At 32.2% G+C, this 21857-nt stretch overlaps 2 protein-coding genes across 2 annotated transcripts; both read right to left on the bottom strand.

Moving 5' to 3' along the window:
• Positions 1–794: 794 nt before the first annotated feature.
• Positions 795–8584, bottom strand: LOC136270557 (ADAM 17-like protease). The gene is made up of 3 exons (XM_066068499.1): positions 8278–8584; positions 7731–7869; positions 795–955 (listed from the first exon to the last, which is right to left on the bottom strand). Exons 1-3 carry the CDS (start codon positions 8314–8316, stop codon positions 816–818), a joined length of 318 nt encoding a protein of 105 aa, XP_065924571.1. The 5' UTR covers positions 8317–8584; the 3' UTR covers positions 795–815.
• Positions 8585–17929: 9345 nt separating this feature from the next.
• Positions 17930–21673, bottom strand: LOC136270556 (disintegrin and metalloproteinase domain-containing protein 17-like). Its single transcript, XM_066068498.1, has 4 exons — positions 20952–21673; positions 19878–19966; positions 19368–19409; positions 17930–19068 (listed from the first exon to the last, which is right to left on the bottom strand). The coding sequence occupies exons 1-4, from the start codon at positions 21076–21078 to the stop codon at positions 18982–18984; spliced, it is 345 nt and encodes a 114-aa protein (XP_065924570.1). The 5' UTR covers positions 21079–21673; the 3' UTR covers positions 17930–18981.
• Positions 21674–21857: the final 184 nt, after the last annotated feature.

Genomic DNA, 21857 nt, shown 5'->3' with positions numbered 1-21857 from the left:
TCATATAGTGTCATGGCTGCTTTAAACAAAGAACCTCGTAAAATGGATAAGCAAACCCGGGCCGGGGCAAAATAAAAGCCGGGGCAGATCGGCAATCGTCAATTCCAATTACTGTACGCATTATTTTGCAGCAATGTTTAAAGCGAATACAAATATACTGGTCAGTAAATATCTTGAAATTTTAATGAGATTGGCAGATTAATAACTGTCAATCTTTTGTTTTGCCCTGGCCCGGTCATGCCTACCCATTTTACCAAGACTCATGGATGCTATAAATTGCTTGAAACACGCCTTTTCTTTCTTATTACTTTCGTAATAACTCAGATTTGAAACAGAATTAGCCCATAATTTTTGCAATTTATATTTTCCTTCCCATAAGGATTATTCATGCTAAATTTCATTGGATTTGCCTCAGTAGATCTTGAGAAGAAGATTTTTTAAAATGCACCCCCCCCCCTCCTTTTTTTTTTTTACAATTTTGAGGTTTTCTCCGCTTTCAATGAAAATTTTTCTTTCATTTCTGCAATTAATATTCATCTTTCCATAAGAATGAATGCTTTGAGCCAAATTGGTTGAATTTGGTTAAGTGGTCTTAGAGAAGAAGTTCAAAATGTGAAAAGTTTACAGACAAACGGACAGACAGACGGACGGACAGACGGACGACGTACAAAATGTGATCAGAATAGCTCACTTGAGCTTTCAGCTCAGGTGAGCTAAAAAGGTAATGCATTTCAATGTCAATTTAGATTTATTTTGGGAAATTACTATTAAAAAAGATCAAAAGGGATATCAAAGTTAATGTATTTCTAATGCATTCATGGATTTAAACAAACGCTTGACAGACCGTGAGCTGTAGTGATGGTGGCTTGGTGGATGAGAGCTTGGCTTCCATCAGGATTACGGTAGGTACTGAGTCCAGTGTTTGCTGCCATTTTTCTACCGTCCTTATATGCCACTGCAGAAAAAACAGTATCACTGTTAATGAAACACACATGATCAAACTTAAACAATAGAATATTTTTGTCACTTTGTAATTTTGTAAATAAACTTCATGCATGATGTACATAGATGAGTCACTTAAGAGTAATGATGATTTTTAAGAAATGAGATGAAAAATGAGAAAATTTAATAGAATGGATTGTATCCTTTACACAAAAAAACTCAAAAGCACTGAAGGTTCTGATATGAAACTGCACAAAAAGAGGTGACTCTCGGTACTTTCAGTACTTTGATTGCTTGTTGACTTTGATACAGCCACACATCAGTGTCAAACTTTTTTCCAAACAATATGTAAAAATCAAAGTACTGAAGAACTGACAGGAGATAATTTTGTCGATGTTTATTTATTTTAAAATCAATGATATTTTATTTTGCATGACAAGTACATGTATTTTCTAATTTGAATTCCGCACATTTTTGTAATATTAATTTTTGGACGTTTTCGACAAAAATGTCAAGAAACCCCCATATGAATAATGTTAAATAATACTTAAAGATAGAATTAAATAAATCAAACTATGTATCAGTAATAGAAATATTTCTCGAAAATTGTATGAATTCAAGCAATATTTAACTCTAGTCTCGTTCAACCAAACGCTCGGCTGACACCGTAAATCTCCGACAGGGTTTTACGGAGACAGCCGAGCGTCGAGATGAACGAGACTATATTGAACTCTGGCGTAGAAATACATACGACTACAAAAATATTTAACTTGTTCTTACCATTTAAAATCTAACTATTTTCAAGGTATTTATAAATAAGTTTCCTTGAAAAACAATGCTTTAGCATACATTACATCGAATTCATCAATTATTTTCAAGAACTAAGTCTTGTCAGCAGCAATAATTTGTGCTGAGGTCCAAACACTGTTTCACTTTCGGTTTGTCTGAGTAACTGAATAGGAAAGTTGATTAAAATCAACTCCCAAAAAACTGTATGGAAATGCAACACAAGAGGCCCATGGGCCACATCACTCACCTGAGCAACAAAAGGTATGATAAAATCAGCCTAACAGAGTCATAATTCAAACTATCTGAACAATGTAGTATAATACAAGTAGATCCTGTATAAATAAAAAAAAATTTCCACTCAGGTTAAACCATTCATTATAACATTTCATATTTTGTGAATTTTCATGTTAAATTTGAATCCCAATGTGGCCCCACCCTACTCCTCAAGATTTTGATTTGAAAGAATTTAAATCTACATTATCTGAAGTTGCTTTCAGTAAAGTTACAGCTTTTCAAAGCAAGTGGTTTTTAGAAAAAGATATTTTAAGTTTTTGTATTTTTATAATCCTATGTAACGATATTTTAAAAAAAATGTAAAGTTTTGCCCCTACACTATCTACACTACATAAGGATGCTTCCGTAAAAGTTTCAGCTTTCCTGGCTGATTATTTCCGAGAAGAATTTAAATTTTGACTCTATATATTCCAATGTAAGTTTTGACTCCCCCCCCCTATTTTGGTCCCACCTTACCCCTGGGAACCATGATTTTAACAAACTGGAATCTGCACTACATGAGGATGCTTCCACACAAGTTTCAGCTTTTCTCTCCAAATGGTTTTTGACAAGAAAATTTTAAAAGATTTACACTATATATTCCTATGTAAAAGTATGACCTCCCAATGTGGCACCTCCCTTCCCTTGGGGATCATGATTTTCACAACTTTTAATCTACACTATATGAGGATGCTTCCACACCAGTTTTAGCTTTCCTGGCTGATTGGTTGCTGAGAAGAAGGTTTTTAAAGATTTTCTCTATAATATTCCAATGTAAAATTTTGACCCCAAGAACTACTCCAAGGGGTCATGATTTTCACCTAAAAAAATTCAACCCCCAATTGTGGCCCCACCTTAATTACCCCCGGGAACAATGACTTGAACAAACTTGAATCTACACTATCTCAGGATTCTTCCACACATATTTGAACTTTTCTGACCAAATGGTTTCTGAGAAGATTTTTGAAAAATATCAACAAATTTTCAATAAACCCTAATTATCTCCCCTTGAAACAGAGCATGGCCCTTCATTTAAAAAACTTGAATCCCCTTTACCTAATGATGCTTTGTTGCAAGTTATGTTGAAATTGGCCAAGTGGTTCCGGAGAAGAAGTCGAAAATGTATAAATTTTACAGACAAACGGACGGACAAAAGGATGTCGGAAAAAAAGTGATCAGAAAAGCTTAATTGAACTTTCAGCTCAGGTGAGCTAAAAAATGAAATGGTATTTCTGTTTGGATACTGATCTGTAAAAATTTTTATCCTGTTAAGACTATTTGCATGGAAAATAGCAAGAGGCCTAGGTGCCACATCACTCACCTGAGCAGCAATATCCTTATCTCTGGTCAAATTAGCATTACAGTATCAAAATCAAAACCCACTTTGTGGCCCAACTTTTCTGGCCTAATAGTTTTTGAGAAAAAGATCTTGAAAGATTTTCTCCCAACTTTTCTACAGAACAAACTTGAATCTACACTACCTGAGGATGCCTCCACACAAGTGTAAGCTTTTCTGGCCAAAATACTTTTTGAGGAGAAGATTTTCAAAGATTTTCTCGATATATTCCTATGTAAAAATCCATTTCCCCATTGTGGCCCCACCTTACTCCCTGGGACCATGATTTGAATAAACTTAACTCTACACTACCTAAAGATGCCTTCACACAAGTTTTAGCTTTTCTGGCCAAAAAGATTTTGAGAAAAAGATATTTAAAGATTTTCTTTATATATTCCTATGTAAAAATTCATCACTCCATTGTGGCCCCACTCTACCCCCAGGGACCATGATTTGAACAAACTTGAATCTACATTACCTGAGGATGCTTCCACACAAGTTTAAGCTTTTCTGGCCAAATAGTTTTTGAGAAGATTTTTGGAAAATACCAACATTTTTTCAATAATTCTCAATTATCTCCCCTCGAAAGAGGGTAGGTGTGGCCCTTCATTTGAACAAACTTGAATCCCCTTTACCTAGTGTTGCTTTGTGTCAAGTTTGGTTGAAATCTGACCGGTGGTTCTTGAGAAGATGAAAATGTATAAAGTTTACAACAACGACAACGCCAACGGCGACAGACAATGGACAAATTTTGATCAGAAAAGCTCACTAGAGCTTTCAGCTCAGGTGAGCTAAAAAGTAAAAGCAACCACAAAAATTACAATATATGTATTGATCGTTACATAAAAAAAGCAAAAAACAACTGAATACAGGGCAATTTTCGCCCCATGTTATTTCCTCCCTTTTACGCTTCAAACAGTGTTGCCCTGTCTTGAATTTGCACAGACACAGTTGTGTTTAAAAAGTGATAATTTGAGACACTGAAAAATGCACAGTCTTAAGGTGGTATGGGACACTACCATGTTGTGACGCATTGTTTATCAAAATAAACAACAAAACCAAATGTAATTAGTAGTTTCTTTCCCGTTCTTGTCACCTACCAGCATAGCGCAGTGGGTTAGAGGGTTTACTATGAATCTGTAAGTCATGAGTTGGAATCCCGCTGGGGTTTTTACAATTTTTAACTCTGACTCCAAATATTTTTAAAAGCTTTCTTTTTTTATAAATATTGTAAAATTTGAAAATTGTAAACCGAGAAAAGAATTTTAATTATAATGTACTACTTCATTAATTAATTTACATTAATATCAACAAATGTCCTATACAACCTTAAATTTGCGCACTGACAGTATAATGTAGAATGCATACTAATTTAAAAGTTCTTTTTCAATTTTTTATTGAAACAAGAGGCCCAGGGGCCACATCGCTCACCTGAGCAACAATTGCCTTAATTCTGATCAAATTAGCATTACAGTATCAAAATATCTAAGTACAGTAGATTTTGCTAAAAAAAATTGAAAATCTGCCAATTTTTATCCACCTCTTTCTTTTGGTAAATACCAAGCCCCTTTTGTTGTTGTACCTGTAAGATTTTGTTGCCCCACTTTTCTCTAGGGTATCATGGTTTCATCAAACTTATATCTGCATAACCTGTGCTTTCACACTAAGTACTGAGTTTTGGACCGAAAAACTTTCCCAGAATATTTTTAAAGATTTTCTCTATATATGTAAAAATTCAAACCGCCATCACGGCCCCGCCCTACTACTAGGGACTGTGATTTTGAATTTAAACTACCCGAGGATGCCTCTACACAAGTTAAAGCTTTTCTGGCCAAATGGTCTTTAAAAAGAAGATTTTTAAAGATGTTCTCTATATATTCCTATGTAAAACTTGATCCCCCAATTGTGGCCCCACTCTACCCCCAGGGATCATGATTTGAACAAACTTGAATCTACACTACCTGAGGATGCTTCCATTCAAATTTGAGCTTTCTGGCTTAATAGTTTTTGATAAGGTGATTTTTAATATATGTTCCTATGTAAAAATTGATCCCCCCATTGTGGCCCCGCCCTACCCCCAGGGACTATGATTTGAACAAACTTGAATCTACACTACCTGAGGATGCTTCCATTTTAATTTGATCTTTTCTGGCCTAATTGTTTTTAAGAAGAAGATTTTTAAAGATTTTCTCTATATATTCCTATGTAAAACTTGAACCCCCAATTATGGCCCCACCCTACCCCCGGGGACCATGATTTGAACAAACTTGAATCTCCACTTCTTGAGGATGCTTCCACTCAAAGTTGAGCTTTTCTGGCCTAATAATTTTTGAGAAGAAGATTTTTAAAGATTTTCTCTATATATTCCTATGTAAAACTTGATCCACCAATTGTGGCCCCACCCTACCCCCGGGACCCATGATTTCAACAAACTTAAATATACACTACCTGAGGATGCTTCCATTTTAATTTGAGCTTTCCTGGCCCAATAGTTTTTGAGAAGAAAATTTTTAAAGATTTTCTCTATATATTCCTATGTAAAACTTGATCCCCTTCTTGGTGCCCCTCCCTACCCCCGGGGACCATGATTTGAACAAACTTGAATCTACACTACCTGAGGATGCCTCCACACAAGTTTTAGCTTTTCAGGCCAAATATTTTTTGAGAAGAAGATTTTTGAAAAATACCAAAAAATTTTCAATAATTCTCAATTATCTCCCCTTTAAAGAGGGTGTGGCCCTTCATTTGAACAAACTTGAATCCCCCCCCCCCCATCTAGTGGTGCTTTGTGCCAAATTTGGTTGAAATCTGCCCAGTGGTTCTTGAGAAGAAGATGAAAATGTGAAAAGTTAACGACGACAACGACAACGACGACGACAACTACAACGACAGACAACGGACAAATTGTGATCAGAAAAGCTAACTTGAGCCTTTGGCTCAGGTGAGCTAAAAACCTTCGAAAACTTACATGTATTATACATGTATTAATAATCTAGTAATTTAATTTTAAACATTAAACATGGCATGCTTTGAACATGTAGTGACATAATATGAAATATTACAACTACAAAATACTGAATTCATATTTCATAAATAAGTTTCATTTGCCTGAAAATCAAGTTAAAAGATATACTGGTAGAACATGATAGGTCCAGGGTGATTAAGGATTTAGCTAGAGTACGTTATTATTGATAATTAGTGAAGGATTTCGATGCTCAATGTGCATTCATGCATGATTCTAGTTGTACTAGAGGTGCATAAATTACATGCAAAACTAAGATTTCTCGGACATTTTACCCATGCAAAGTTACATAACAATTGTTGAACCTATATATAGTGAGATTGGTATAATTTTAATTCCCTTGGAAAGCAATAGGATTTTTCTTTTTCATTACTTTGAGTTATTACAGCCATACATAGACAGTGGAAACAGGCAACTCTTAGAAATCTTACCTTATTCTATCTAAATACTGTACATATATTATATACATCAATAAGGAAGTTATCATCAAATCTGAATACTGAAATTTTTACACTATGCAAGACATACCAAAATCATAGCACACATTAAAAAAATCAATAGAAAAGATAACCCTCTGTTTTAGTTGTCAATTAATGTTATCAATGTTTAAATTAGTAAATTGAGATGCTATATGTGTAACTTCTTTCCAACTCCTTTTTTTGGTCAATACTTTTTTTTTATCAATTTAATTAGTTTTACATATCCACAATATATAAACTGTCAACTGCTAAACCATATGCAAGTATGCCTGCGTATATATATAATCCTCATTTTTAAATTCGGTAAGACAAAGCATCCCCAATTATTATTAATTAAGAATCAGGTGTACATAAAACATATTTACTAAGACTAGTTTTGATTTTTAGTAACCCTATATACAAAAAATTACAACAACAAAAAAATACAAAAAATTAAGCCGCAGTGAAATTCAATTATTTAATTTATCTGTAATTTATTTTTAATTACAATGGATGAGCAGACATCAAACTTCAATCGATTCAGGTGAACAAAGAGCATTTACAATACAATACATTGACAAAAAGAACTTATTATTATTAATTATAAAAAGAACAAAAAAGAAAATAAAAGATAAAATTTGACTGAAATTGGAATTTATCTTAGAGATCATCAAATTTCATGAGATATGGTCACCTGTAATCTACTAAAGGAATAAACAGAACTAAAGGAATACTGTAAATTCCTTATTTTACGCGAGTACTTAATTCCGCAATTTTCGGTGTTTTGTATCAAATCGCTGTCTGAAAAATAAAAGCGAGATTTTAAAATCCGTGAGGGTTGCTTCTCGCGATTTAACGCGAAAATTAATTCCTCGCGTCAAATTAGGAATCTACAGTAGACAGAACTTACCCGGAGAACACATTCCACCCAAATCAGTGTTCCTCCAAGAAGCTATGTATGCCAAGCCTAGTTTCCCTGGGAACGACTGATATGTGAACAAGTGAGCTAAACAGAAAGCGTAGAACTTCTGATACTCCCAACCAAACATCTGAAAAGTTAAAAAAATATATATATACCGGTAACAAGAGGCCCTGTAGCCACATCGCACACAACTCTGATCAAATCAGCTCAGCTTTATAGTAACAAATAAAAAATGTATTTCGACAATTAAGTATTAATACTAACGGGGTACAAAACTGTGGAAACATCATTGTTCTTGAAAGACCAATTAATGTTCAAGGCTTTCATGGGTAGCCCTTAATTGCCCACGAATTTACATCCCCAAGAACATATATGCAAGAATTTGTCTAATGTTTACTAAAATTATCCAGAACTTGCTTTCAACGAAATTATCTGACCCCAGGAAACACAATTTTTTTTTTACAATTTTGAATCCCTTTTACATAAGGGCGTATTGTGCCAAGTTTAGTTTAGTTTAATAGACGAGGATTCTCACATCTAGCACGAGTCCCATATCCTGGGGTCGGTTCCTCATGTTGTAATGGCGGCCTTGGGGAGGAACATATGTTTAGGAGTCGTGCACAATCAGCTGAAACCATAGAAAACAGAGATTCAATTTTTTCCTATGTGTGAATTAATATTTAAAAGGAAAATGACAACTTTCCCCTGATGCTCTATGCATTTAAAAAATTGTAACCATGTCAAAATAACATTATGATATTAAAGTTGCAAACACTGAAAAAATGTCTAAATTATTAAATGACAAGGCTATTGTTATAGCATTAATTGATTTAATTTTGATGTCGTCGTGTCAATAACTGCTGTCAGGTGAGCAGACAAATTGAAAAACATATGTTAGCGCATTATGATAACTTGTCTGCTCACTGACGGCAGTTATTGACAGGATGACGTTGGAATATAAATCATTCAATACTTACATTTACATTCCGGCCCTTACTGATGAAATCAATTATTTACTTTAATAAATTGATACAAATTACAGATTATGAAGTTAGTAAATTAGTAACAGCATGAGCAACTGTTTTATATATCCAGTTTAAACTGGTTATTACATAGACTGTTGACTTAAGGTCGATAAGCATGAATTTCAAAATATAATCCTGGAAAATAACTCAGATTTTGTTTAAAACAATAAAATCAACTTTTTTGTTGAATAATTGTAAAACATGGTGTTTTGACAACATGTTTGAAATATATTTTTTAACTGATAACATAGAAATCACTGTTTGGGAACTACTTATGTAAATTACATGTTAATAATTATACACAGTTATTTAGAGGCATTTAAAGATCACAGAATTTAATGAAAAAACACAGTAGAATGTAAATTTCTTTTTAAAATAATCAAATTGCAAATATTGTTGATTTCACATGTAGTATTCAATCATATACGATTGTATATTCTTCTTTTTTCTTTATATTAATAAAAAAACAATACACATGCATTACATAACCTTCCATTGCATTCTATACTTTAGTCTAGTAATTTTAAATGCCTAACTTGCAGATATATGTTATATGCAATACTTTTAAGTTTTGAATAGATTAATCATATATATCAGTGTGTGCAAAAGCGAAATACTTTAAAATCTAAGAATAGAGAGCTTACCTCTGCAATTTCAAATCCAAGATTCCTGATGTTTGAGCTTGAATCTGGCCAGTATGTTGCCTTATAAATTGCATTTACTCTGCCGATTATTCCAATCTAAACATAATAGTAAAATCAATATGTGTCTGGTATCTATAGTTTGAAATACATTATATGTTTAAGTTATTTCTTCTTGAACACAGTGCAAAATTATCAAAAAGATTAGTTACAATATATTCTCCTGTTGTTCTTCTATCACTCTGTCCAAGATTTTGGAAGAAATAATAATCGGCAACAATGACCAATCGGCAAACAGTGTGGGTTCCTACGTACGACATTGCCTGACGTTTTTGCCTCATGGGACCTACAAGTAATCGCAGAACAACGTTCTCATCCTCTACATTACTCAAAATGATTATGAATACCGTACCTTTTTTTTCAAATGAAACAAGACGACTGCTGTCTAAAAGAGTTAAAATTGTATAAAAAGTCTGATTAAAGAATATATACCAGACAAGTACACTTGTTTTAGGATGAAAGTAATTTGGACAGGTACCGGTTTACTACATGGCTGCATTAAAGAGGTTTGATCCTCTTATTTTGGGTAGCCATTTTGGGTCACCTCTAGTCTGTAAATTCTGTGTCATATATGAATTCTACTTGTAAATTCCATTTTTACAATGCCAAATAAACTATACTGAATAAAATAGTGAAGGAAAAATTCCATATTTAGAGAGTATAGTAAGGGACTATATTTTGTGGCGGAAGGTTTTTAAGAAGAAAATGAACATTTTTCATAACTCAGTTGAGTACCGTAATTTTAGCTTTCTTATTTTCCGTGCAGACCAAATTTTCAGATAGTTTATGCATTGGGATATCTTCGTGTTGTTTCAAAAAACATATTTCAACAATATTTCAATATTTCTATCGACATATGTTGGCATATATAAGTGATATTTCATAAAAGTAAAGAAAAAATCAACTCCAATTTTCCCCTAAAATTAGCTTATTTCATGCCATATCTCAAAATTTACATTATAGACACATACTTTTGGTTTTAGTTTCTGAATATTTAAGTTTCTTTTGACAAGTGTGTCATAATTTGAGAAAAAGTTTGAGACTTTTAAATTATTTAATTGCATGTTGAATCGTTTATGAATAAAAATAGTATTTTTTCAGTGCAAAAAGGTCAAAATAATAATAAGGTGAAGAAATATTTTATAACGGAATTAAGGCATGTGTGATTCAAAATGGTATAATTTCAGAATACTTTTATCCAGAAAGGGGCTGTAGACAAGGTGACCCAATATCTCCATATCTCTTTCTTCTCTGCGCTGAGATTTTAGGAATATTAACAAGAAATGAAAAAGACATCAAAGGTATAAATAATGATGGGGAAGAATACAAAATATCTCAATATGCAGACGACATATCAATTATAATGGATGGTACACCACAATCATATGATGGCATTCTTAGAGTTTTAGACTTTTTCGCACAAGTATCAGGCTTAAAAATAAATTTTACAAAAACAAAAATGGTTTGGATTGGTAGCAACAAATTTTCAAAGGATGTATTTCATCATTCACGATGGAAACTTAGTTGGAACAATTTAAATTTTGAGCTTCTAGGTATCATATTTTCAGTTACATTAGATGAAATGGAAGAATTAAATTATTTACCAAAATTGTCTGAAATAGAAGATTGATAAATCAGTGGAAGTTAAGAAAATTAACACCAATTGGTCGAATTACGATAATCAAGACACTAATAATACCAAAGCTAAATCATTTGATACTAGCATTACCCAACCCAAAAACTGAATACCTAGTAAAAACTTTTGAACATGATATTTTTCATTTCCTATGGGGCTGTAAAGTTCATAAAGTAAAGAAAAGTACAATCATACAAGATTATAATCATGGGGGTCTCAAAATGGTTGATTATGGAAATTTTATCACAGCACTCAAAGCTACTTGGATGAGAAGACTAATTAAAACTGATACAAAATGGGTAAAGCTTTTAGAATCAATTTTGAAAATTAGTATCTCTGAAATATGGAGAAATGGTCCTGATTATTCGTACCTTCTATGTAAAAATTTAGAAAATTCTTTTTGGAAAGAAGTGCTCCTCAGCTGGTTAAAAATAATTGAACAAACGCCACTATTGTAAATGAGTAAACCCCAAATTATAAATGATAATATATGGCACAATCCCAAAATCACCATAGATAATAAATCAATATTTATCCAAAGTTATGTTAATAAAGGATTTATTTTTGTTAGTGATCTGCTTAATATAGATGGAACATTTAGAAACTTTGATGAATTGAAACACATTAATCCAAAGACAAATTTCATAGAGCATGCAAGTTTAAGAACTGCAGTTACAACCAGACTACATACACAAGATATACACTTACCAAACCTACAGAACACATTACAATATGGACCAATTGTCCCTAATCATATTCTATAGTTTATTAATACTTGTAAAGGTTGTAAACCCATGTACAACATACTATTAGACAAAAAAAGAGAAATATGTACATCGATATCAAAATGGAGAGAAAAGGGTTATAACTATTCACAAACTTCTTGGAATAGAATTTTTAAACTCCCTTTTAAGTGTACACAGGAATCAAAACTACATTGGCTGCAATATCAAATACTTCATAGGATTGTCCCTACAAATAAATATCTTTTTAATATAAAAAAGCAGAATCTGCTGTTTGCACCTTTTGTAAAAAAGATGAAGAAAGTATTAGTCATTTATTTTATGAATGTAATATAGTAAAAGAATTGTGGTGTGATGTTGAAGAGTGGATTTTTACACAGTTTGAAATCTCGATTACATCTGATATTCAATCAGTTCTTTTTGGAAAATACAAAAATAAAGAAAGTAATCCGACACCAAATATACATGCCTTGAAAAAGGTCATAACAGAAAGAATCTTAACTGAAAAACATTTGCTGTTGAAAAGATGTAATTATAAGGAATACGAAAGCCATTGGCAGAATATCTGTGAAAAATTGTAGTTATAGAGATAAGTTTAGTTTTTCTGGGGTTTTTTGGGTTTTTTTTATCGTTGTGAACCCTCATATCATTTCATTTGTTTGCAGTATAGCATAGTTTATACTTGTATTGTAATCCACCTGCATAATCTCTCTCTCTCTCTCTCTCTCTCTCTCTCTCTCTCTCTCTCTCTCAAAATCAGCTTCACTTCATATGAAATATACAAAACTGTACTATTAAGTAGAAATAGTAAAAAGACTATGTAATATGTTTATATAAATGTTCCAATCATTATTATGTTACATATGTACATATGTTGTGAAAAGAAAAACCCAATAAAAAAATATTAAAAAAAATAAAAATTTATGTGAGGAGAACGGAGCCAGTCCTCTCTATATAGCTGTTGAAAACGGACATGATAGCACTGTACAACTTTTACTGAGTAATGGAGCAGATATTCAGCTATGCACGGAGGACGGAACCAGTCCTCTTACTGCAGCTTGTCAAAACGCACATGATAGCACTGTACAACTTTTACTGAGTAATGGAGTAGACATTAATTTATGCAATAAAAACGGAGTCAGTCCTCTCTATGTAGCTTGTTTTAACGGACATGATAGCACTGTACAACTTTTACTGAAGAATGGAGCAGATATTCAGCTATGCAATAAAAACGGAGCCAGTCCTCTCTATACAGCTTGTGAAAACGGACATGATAGCACTGTACAACTTTTATTGAATAATGGAGCAGACATTAATTTCTGTATGAATGATGGAGTTAGTATTTTATTTATTGGTTTTCTTTGGAGACGTTACAAAATTGTAAATATTTTACTTAACAATAGCGCAGACACTAGTCTGGCTTGCGGATGGGAAGTGAATCCTGCCTTGGTTGATTGCTTTGATAAACAAGACTGCACAGTGGTATTTTTGACGCAAAAAGACAACATTCAAAATAATTTGTACGACCTGGATTCCATTTGTTCTCTGTTTGTATCATGTCAGGTGGAAAGAGTGAAAAGAATGATATTTAAGAACTAGTGTAAATGGTTTCATAGTTATATATATATATATATATATATATATATATATATATATATATATATATATATATATATATATATATATATATGAAGCACTAACAAACCAACAACACTCGTGATCTATAGTGTCGGATCAAAAGATACACGGTTATAAGATGAGATATTAAAAAGCACTAAAAATAACAAACGACACGAACAATAAAGTAAAATATTTTCAAATTTTCGGGACAACCCGTCACTTCTTCAGGACAACAAAATAAAAACTACATATGAAAGAAAAAAATCATCTACAAAACTAGCACTAAACTAAAAACTAAATAATATATATAAAAACTAAATAATGTATAAACACTGGATCGAAACATGGCAGCTACATCTTTGTATTAAAGATTTCAAGCCCGAGAAAGAAAGATAACGCGAACGAATAAATTTGCTAATTGGGGGTTGCTGTTAATTAAGTTGTACTAGTAAGATAATTCGTAATGAAGGTTTGTAGGGAAGATAGACTCTGTAAAAGACCACATAAATACCCAGGTAGCACAAAACGTTTACATAACATTTTATTCAGGTTGTAAGGTTGATTTCAAAGAACGCTTTCATAAAAACATTTTTAGAGCGAATCTTTTTTTATTTTTGTTTTAAGGATGTTATTAGGAAACATAATCAATACAACATTTTAAAAACATTTCCGTTAAATTTTGACAACGTTGTAAAAACATTATGAAAAATGTTATGGTTATTTAGCATAAAAACATTTCTAAAATATGTTAAAAAAATGTTTTATTTGTGATTTTTATAACACTGTCAGTTAGAAATGCCTGACCAAAATTGCTTTCATTTTATTGGTATTTCAAATGTACATTTCTTTATCGTCAGAAAACTGCTTATCATACAGAATGAAAATGATATAAAACAGCATAATAAAAACATTACCCGGCAATGTTTGCAGAACGTTTTTAAAACATCTAAATAATCGAATTGTTTTTTTCTCTTTTAAATGCTAAAGATTAGTATACCTCAGTTATGCATGCTACGGACAAAGTAAAAGTTAAGCAATAATTACATTTTAGAACACTGTACATTGAATATCGTTATAAAAAAAACCCAGAATAATTGATTTTGATATTTATACTGTTTGTTGTATTTTTTTTAAATTTAAATATTTAAAATACAGAGCATGATAAACATGCAGTTTGATTAAACAGGCATCTAACTGTGGAAAATATATGAAAATACTTCAAAGTGTTTATTGCGAGTTAATTGAATGTCACAGCGGGATGCCTTGGCCAGGGTGAAAGCAGCCGATCCCAGTTATACAGTTTCCGCGCTATTTGTTATCTAAGTGGGTCAGAATTTTTGAAAAAGCCGCGCCATTTTACAAAGAGCAAGGATTCAGAAGGGGGGATATTTTTGGTAAATGTAAGTATTTTTTATCTTTCAATGCAGAATAGTAACTTGGTTAGTGTGCACATGTACATTTAACTGCTTTGCGCTAAACCATATCATATCTGTATACTGATTGTGTTATTTAATTGACAATACGTGTGTATATGTACAAATGCTGGCAATATGCAACTCATTTGTGGTAATTCCAATACCATGTTGTATTCAACTTTTAAATACACTTCTTATATTTTACCATTTACTAGGGGTTGCTCCCAGAGCTTGACTACAGTGTACCATACCAGAGTGAGAAGTTTAGTTTCGTTGTGTTGATGTTAGCCGAAGATATGACTTTCATGGAGTATCAAGCATATAGATATTTGAAATGTATTCCCCAGCATTATATAAACTACATGCAATCGTTGATTGAACTTGCTAAATGCATCACAGGAGAAACAATTTTAATGATTCAATTCCACTGACTAGATTTTTGTATTTTTGTTTTGTTTTGTTTGTTGTTTTTTTTTGTTTAGGGATACGACATTCAGTTTAACACATCTGTTGCAACTATAACAATCGAAATGTGGGAAAACCTTTCAGACAATTGTGAAATTGTGACCATTGGGATGCTGTGAAGTCTTGATATCTAATGACCATGGATTATACTGTGGATTTATATGGTTCATTTTGTGAAGTATAGTTCTGTGATAATACAGTTGGAAAATTTTAAATGATGTTGTTTTGTTGTCTATGAAAATGTTTAAGGCTAATGTCTTTAGCATTTAAAACTATTGTATTAAAAACCTTAGGTTTTAAAAGTAGAAAGAAAATTTCATAAGAAAATGAAAACGATTATAAAAACAACGTTCCCTAAATGATAACAATGTTTAGAAAATGTAAACATTTCTTAGAAATGTTTTTAGAAAATGTTATTATAACGTAACAAAAACCACACAGATTTACGTTGTAATAACGTTTTTAAAAATGTTTTGAACATGTAAACATTTCTTAGAAACGTTTTTAGAAAATGTTATTATAGCGTAAAAAAACCCACACAGATTCACGTTGTAATAACGTTTCTAAAAATGTTTTAGTAACATTTCTACAACGCTTTTAAAACGTTTTGAAAACGTTGTTGTGTTACGTGGGTATACATAAGAGTGTAAAAACTAATAAGAGTTAGATAAAATGGAGAGAAAACAATTAAATATAACACAATAACCAAAAAACCCAAAAAGAACCCGTACAGATTAAACCGATTAAGGAAAGAGATAATGAGTTGAATAATTAACATGAATGACAGTTTGTACATGGACCCAAAAGGATGATGGTGGTGATATTGCTAAAACAAATCAGTACTTAGTTGATATTCATTTTGGTGAAGTCACATAATTTGTTCATGCCGTCAGGGCGGAATGACTTCAGTCTATGCTTCCCAAATTTTTCTTTATTTTTTCTCTCATCTGTCCAGTCTGGGCTGGGATCAATAACCAAAACCATCATGTCCTCCAATTTGTGACCATCTAAGTTAAAATGTTCCCCGACGGGTTCTTTAATTTTCTTAGTTTTGATGGTGGAACGATGATTATTAATGCGCCTGCGGAGGTCTCCTGTTTCCCCTACGTATTGTTTCTGACAGAATTTACAATTGATGAGGTATATACAATTGTCAGTACGAGAAGAAGTATTTGCAAACATTTTGTAAGTACGGCCAGTAATGGGGCTAGAGAAGTCGTCTGCATCAGAGCTGTGTTTGCACAACAGACATCTGGTGTCAGAACAAGTTTTAAAGAGGGTTCTTTAGTTTGGTTCTTACCACCATGTCCTTAAGGTTTCTAGGGCGCTTGAAAGCTGCCATCGGTGGGTTTTAGGAAATCCTAAAATCCCACTTATGTGCCAGGGGCTACAGCTCGCACTCTGTACAGGATGCAATTGATGATTTAGCTAAAGAGGATCGTTGATCCCTTTTGAAATAAAAAACCCCAAAACGAAGACAACAAAGTCCCATTTGTCACTACTTACCACCCTATCCTTAGGGGTCTAAATGCAGTTCTAAAGAAGAACCTGCCAATCCTTTACAGCAATGATAAAATGGTTGAGGTTTTCAAAAAAAAACCGATGGCAGCTTTCAAGCGCCCTAGAAACCTTCAGGACATGGTGGTAATATTCCACATCCTAATGTTACATTTTCATTACAAACAATTTTAACACATAAATGACATTAAAGTTCACTCTGCCACAAAACAATGGTTTCGTAATAACTCAAATTATAATCAAACTTTAGAATTGAAATGAAAATATCCAAATCTCCGCCTGTATCCATAGTAGTTGTAACCTATGATTTTGTGACCTCATAATCAAGCAAATCATCATTGTTTTAGGGGGAATCACTCTACCAAGTTTAAATTAAGCACAACAAACGGTTCTTGTGATATTCATTGAACACTCCGTCTATATTCGATTTTTGGTTTAGATTGACTTAAGATCCCAAAATCAATAGGGGTCTTCTAACATGTACCATGGCTGGGGTCCGTCAAATGAAAGATTTGTAACGTTTTTAATGGACAATACTTTGTTTACAGTCCGACCCACTAACTGACCAGCCTACATGCCCATAACACGTTTATTCCCTATGCAATTTGCATAATGAGTAATGATTGGTTGCCACGCATTGCTTAGACAGTTTATAAAAAAAGACACTTAAAAATGAGATGTTTAATAGAGCACAGATACAATTACTTACATGGATTTTTATTTATAACATCACTTTATTTGTATATCTTTCTCCTTTTTTTCTCTCTCTCTCCTCACTCTCTCAATTGTTCTCTCTCACACACACACGCACACACGCACACACATATATAAAACATAAGAAATAAATTGATGGGAAAAATGTATGTTTTTACTTTTTTATACCACATGTTTATTGAACAAGAAAAATGCCCCGAAAATCAGAAAAAGAGAATCAGAAAAACTACATTTTGTAATATCGTCGCTAAAAAATTAAGCTATTGGTTAGGCATCTCTCTCCCTCTCTAACACACACACACACACACACACACACACACACACACACACACATAAAACATCCCACATCATAATGTTACATTTAACTTTTCATTACAAACAATTTTAACATATGGAAGACATTACATTTTTCAATCTTATCAGAACAATGATTTCGCTATAACTTAAGTAATGACAATATCCTAATATCCGCCTATATCCAGAGTAAGTTGGACCCTTGAACTATGACCTAGTGACGTCATAATCAAGCAGATTATCATCATTTTAGGGGGCATCCCTCTACCAAGTTTGAATTTAGCACAACAAACGGTTCTTATGTTATTTATTGAACACTCCGTCTATTATTCGATTTCTGGAATAGTTTGACCTTAGACCCCAAAATCAATAGGGGTCATTAAACATATACCATATTTGGAGTCCGTCAAATGAAAGAATTTCACCGTTTTGAATATATATAGATATTACTTTTTTAGAGTCCGACACACCAACCGACTAACTTACACGCGCAAAACAATTTTATTCCCTTTGCACCATGCATAATGAGTAATGATTGGTTGCCACGCATTGCTTAGACTGTTTATAAACAAAAGAGACTTAAAAATGAGATGTTTAATAGAGCACAGATACAATTACTAACATGGATTTGTTTATCATATCACCTTTTTTGTATTAATGTACTTGAAAGAAAAAAAACTTTGTTGACACCAGTTTGCCCACTGAGGGTAAATACTAGTTTTCAGAGTAAAATGTAGAACAGGTCATCCATATCAATTAAAACTAAACCTTCATAAAACAACTACCAAGCCAACAATAATTTTGATGTCTAAAATGTATTTCTTATCTATATCTAAGTTATATCTATAAAAAAAAAAACTACAATTTAACAATTTATATACACATCAAATCAAAATTAACATTTGATTTTATGAAAGCAAAAATTGCAGCATGTATTACACAGATACATGTAAAAGTCAACATACATTGCACATCTCTCTCCTTCTCTTTCTCTCTCTCTCTCTCTCTCTCTCTCTCTCTCTCTCTCTCTCTCTCAGTAAAACAACCTTAATTGTCAGAAGGAGGATTTTTATCACAATAATTGATTGTTATGATCTTGATTCACTGTTCAAGTACTAAAATCTAAAGGTTTTGGACGTCGACTGACGTGAAGTACTTTGTCATCGTCAGCTATCAAAGCTTTCATCCTTCCATCCTGCAATTAAACAAAAAGTTTAGTCAATAAATGATAAACTTTAACATTGTTTAAAAATCATTAATATGTTGAACATTTATCACATAACAAAATTTCTTTATAAAAATCTTATCTCACAATGAATTTAATTTTTTTAAAGCAATAAATGATATATTAAAATATTGATTAGAAATTACAAACATCTTGTTCATTTCTCACCAACTGGAAATCTTTTCTCTATTCTAATATTAATAAAAAGATTAATTAGAAATATATATCGTTTCTCAATCGAATTTGATTCAAAACTCATATACATATACCTTATCGTCTACTCCTTCTGATTTCATGTCATTTTTCTTATCCTGTAAATGACATGTAAAATATCAATGCTGTACCTGCCGTATATTTATTAGTAGTTCATGTAAATAATTACAGGAATGAATGAGTTTGTTTACTAATCGAATTAGATGTATTTAAATTTTAGCAAATTACAAAATTTCTTTCAGCTTTTTAAAGCTGTGAAATTCTGAAAATACAAAATTATATAAAATAAATATTTCAATTTGTTAAATTTTGGATTTTTAAAAAAATGTTCCTTAAATTTGATAGTTAGGTCACAAGAAAAATAATCCTACTTCACCTCATTGCATGCAAAAACGAAAATCTCCCACGGCAGCCATCATGGAAAAATGTCTTGATATGCTCATATATTTTGACATATATGACCTTAATACACCCCTAATATTAATATATATATATTGGAGGTTTTATGAGGATTTTATAGACAATTCCTAATAATACAATCAGTTTTTGATCAAATGAAAACTTACCAATTTATTAATGATTGCAATACCCACGATCCACAATGGGGTCGCCAATATTAGCACTGTCCACACAATGTTGTTCTTCATAAACTCAGCTGAAAAAGGCCTGTCTTCATTAATGAACCATCTCAAAAAAAATATCTCCTCAAACATTTTGGACAACTCATTTCTATCCAAATACTACGCGTGGTTCAACTTTTTCATTAAAGTCAGTTTAATTTATCAAAAACGCTTTAAAGTTTTTGCTGCTTATTAAATATTAACAAAAACAAGGGAAGATTTCATAAGATATATCAAGAATTAAAACAAATCTGGTGATTTATGTTGTTGGCGGGTTTTGTATTAGCGTGAATCATCAACAGTTCTAGAGTAAAAGTGGTAAAGCAATTGGTGCATTGTCCCCTTTTTCTTAAGACTTCCACATTTTTTCTTTGTTTTCCTTGCTCACGTTTTCACATTCACGTTAATCCCAACCCCTTTTTAAAAATATTTCTTCTAATATAATATTCCACAGCAACACATATAAAAGAGAAACTATTAGAAATAGAAACACTGAAATTGCTTCTCTAAATAAAAACTGAATTTAGATGTAAATAGTACATTTAGCAAATAAAGCAAAAAAAATTTCATCATTGAAAAACATTGCTTCAAAGAAAAACTTTGGATGTGATTTTTTTTTTTGGGGGGGGGGGGGGTAAAAATAGATCAGATGCTACCGTCACCAAATTTTTAATCCCTCAACTCAGTCTTCAACTGAAATACTCAAAACAAATGTACATGTATTGAGGTGAAAACTCAGACTTGAGGTTGAATATTCACTTGAGGAAACTTGGTGACAGCAGGGCCAGGCAAAAATATGTATTGAGGTACGTCACTGAGCAAAATCACGGTTTTTTTTTTAAACAATTACAACTTATTTAATTTTTTGTTCATAAGAAAAACACAAAAACTAACATAAGAATTAAAACATCATTTACAATGCTTTGTTTTTTTTTGAAACCATGTTCCTAAAGAGATATTAAGATAATAAATTATTCGTCCAATAAAATGGAATTACAGAGCCAAATTAACATTACTTACCCACAAAGTCAATACTCAAAGACTGAATTATGGAATACAGCCTTTGCACCAGTTTGGACTCTGATTTTCTATATTTTCCCCTAAATGAGTAAAGACTTTGTGTAGTAATGAGAAAAAAGACATTCATCAATTATCAAAATATATCAAAATTAATGTTTAACTTCAATGCCCAAACTGATTGGAAAAGGGCACCTGGTATAGAAGGTTACCGGACCCATTTGATCCCAATGCAGGTGAATGTACAATAGCAACTAATGAATAAGTGAAAACAAAAAAAACTATTAACACATTTGACTCGTATGTATCGGGCAATAAGAATGTGTTGTGTTGGTAATTTGCTGGTGTGCATCTAGCAAATCCACATTGTTTTCAAACATTATACATATTAACATAAAAATATCTGTGTTTTCTACAAAAGTTAAATAATACAGATAAGTCTGCTTTAAATTTATACATAAAACTTTAGATATAGATTAATCCTTATCAAGTTTCAAGTTTACGGTAAACTAACTTTTATTTGCGTGCGAGAAAATTTAGCGATGACTTTGCTATGTTACTGTCAGGATAATCTCGTTTTGTTCGCTAAAATAAGCCGTCACGAATTAGTTAAAACACAGGTAAATCGGGAAATCGCCAATAAAAGTTGGCTTACAGCAGTTTGATGCTTAGATTTTAAACTACAAAATTTGAGTAGGTCAATGAAATCTACTTTTGAATCATATGGCACAACTTCCACCCAAGATTCATCAGCAAGTTGCATATAGAATATATGGTACAGTCTAACGGTATGCAAAACATTTATTGGATATGTTATATAATTATATTTACTTAATACAGTGTCTTTGTTTATGATAACACTACTCGATTTTGTATTTACAATCCATTAAATTCAAATGACGTATAGTT

The sequence above is a fragment of the Magallana gigas genome, chromosome 8, assembly GCF_963853765.1.
Source record: "Magallana gigas chromosome 8, xbMagGiga1.1, whole genome shotgun sequence".
In the NCBI taxonomy this organism is placed as follows: Eukaryota; Metazoa; Mollusca; class Bivalvia; order Ostreida; family Ostreidae; genus Magallana; species Magallana gigas.
Note: the sequence above shows the minus strand (reverse complement) of the source record. Positions and strands in the feature narration are given on the sequence as shown.

Excerpts from the sequence above, each read along its gene's own strand:
- LOC136270557 (XM_066068499.1), bottom strand. The coding sequence starts at position 8,316 with ATGAGGAACCGACCCCAGGATATGGGACTCGTGCTAGAT. Across the intron at positions 7,870-8,277 it reads ATATGGGACTCGTGCTAGAT|ATGTTTGGTTGGGAGTATCA; the intron begins GTGAGAATCCTC and ends TTAACTTTTCAG. Across the intron at positions 956-7,730 it reads GGGTGGAATGTGTTCTCCGG|TGGCATATAAGGACGGTAGA; the intron begins GTAAGTTCTGTC and ends TTTTTTCTGCAG.
- LOC136270556 (XM_066068498.1), bottom strand. The coding sequence starts at position 21,078 with ATGAATGTCTTTTTTCTCATTACTACACAAAGTCTTTACTCATTTAGG. Across the intron at positions 19,410-19,877 it reads TTGCAATCATTAATAAATTG|GATAAGAAAAATGACATGAA; the intron begins GTAAGTTTTCAT and ends TGTCATTTACAG. Across the intron at positions 19,069-19,367 it reads CAGAAGGAGTAGACGATAAG|GATGGAAGGATGAAAGCTTT; the intron begins GTATATGTATAT and ends GTTTAATTGCAG.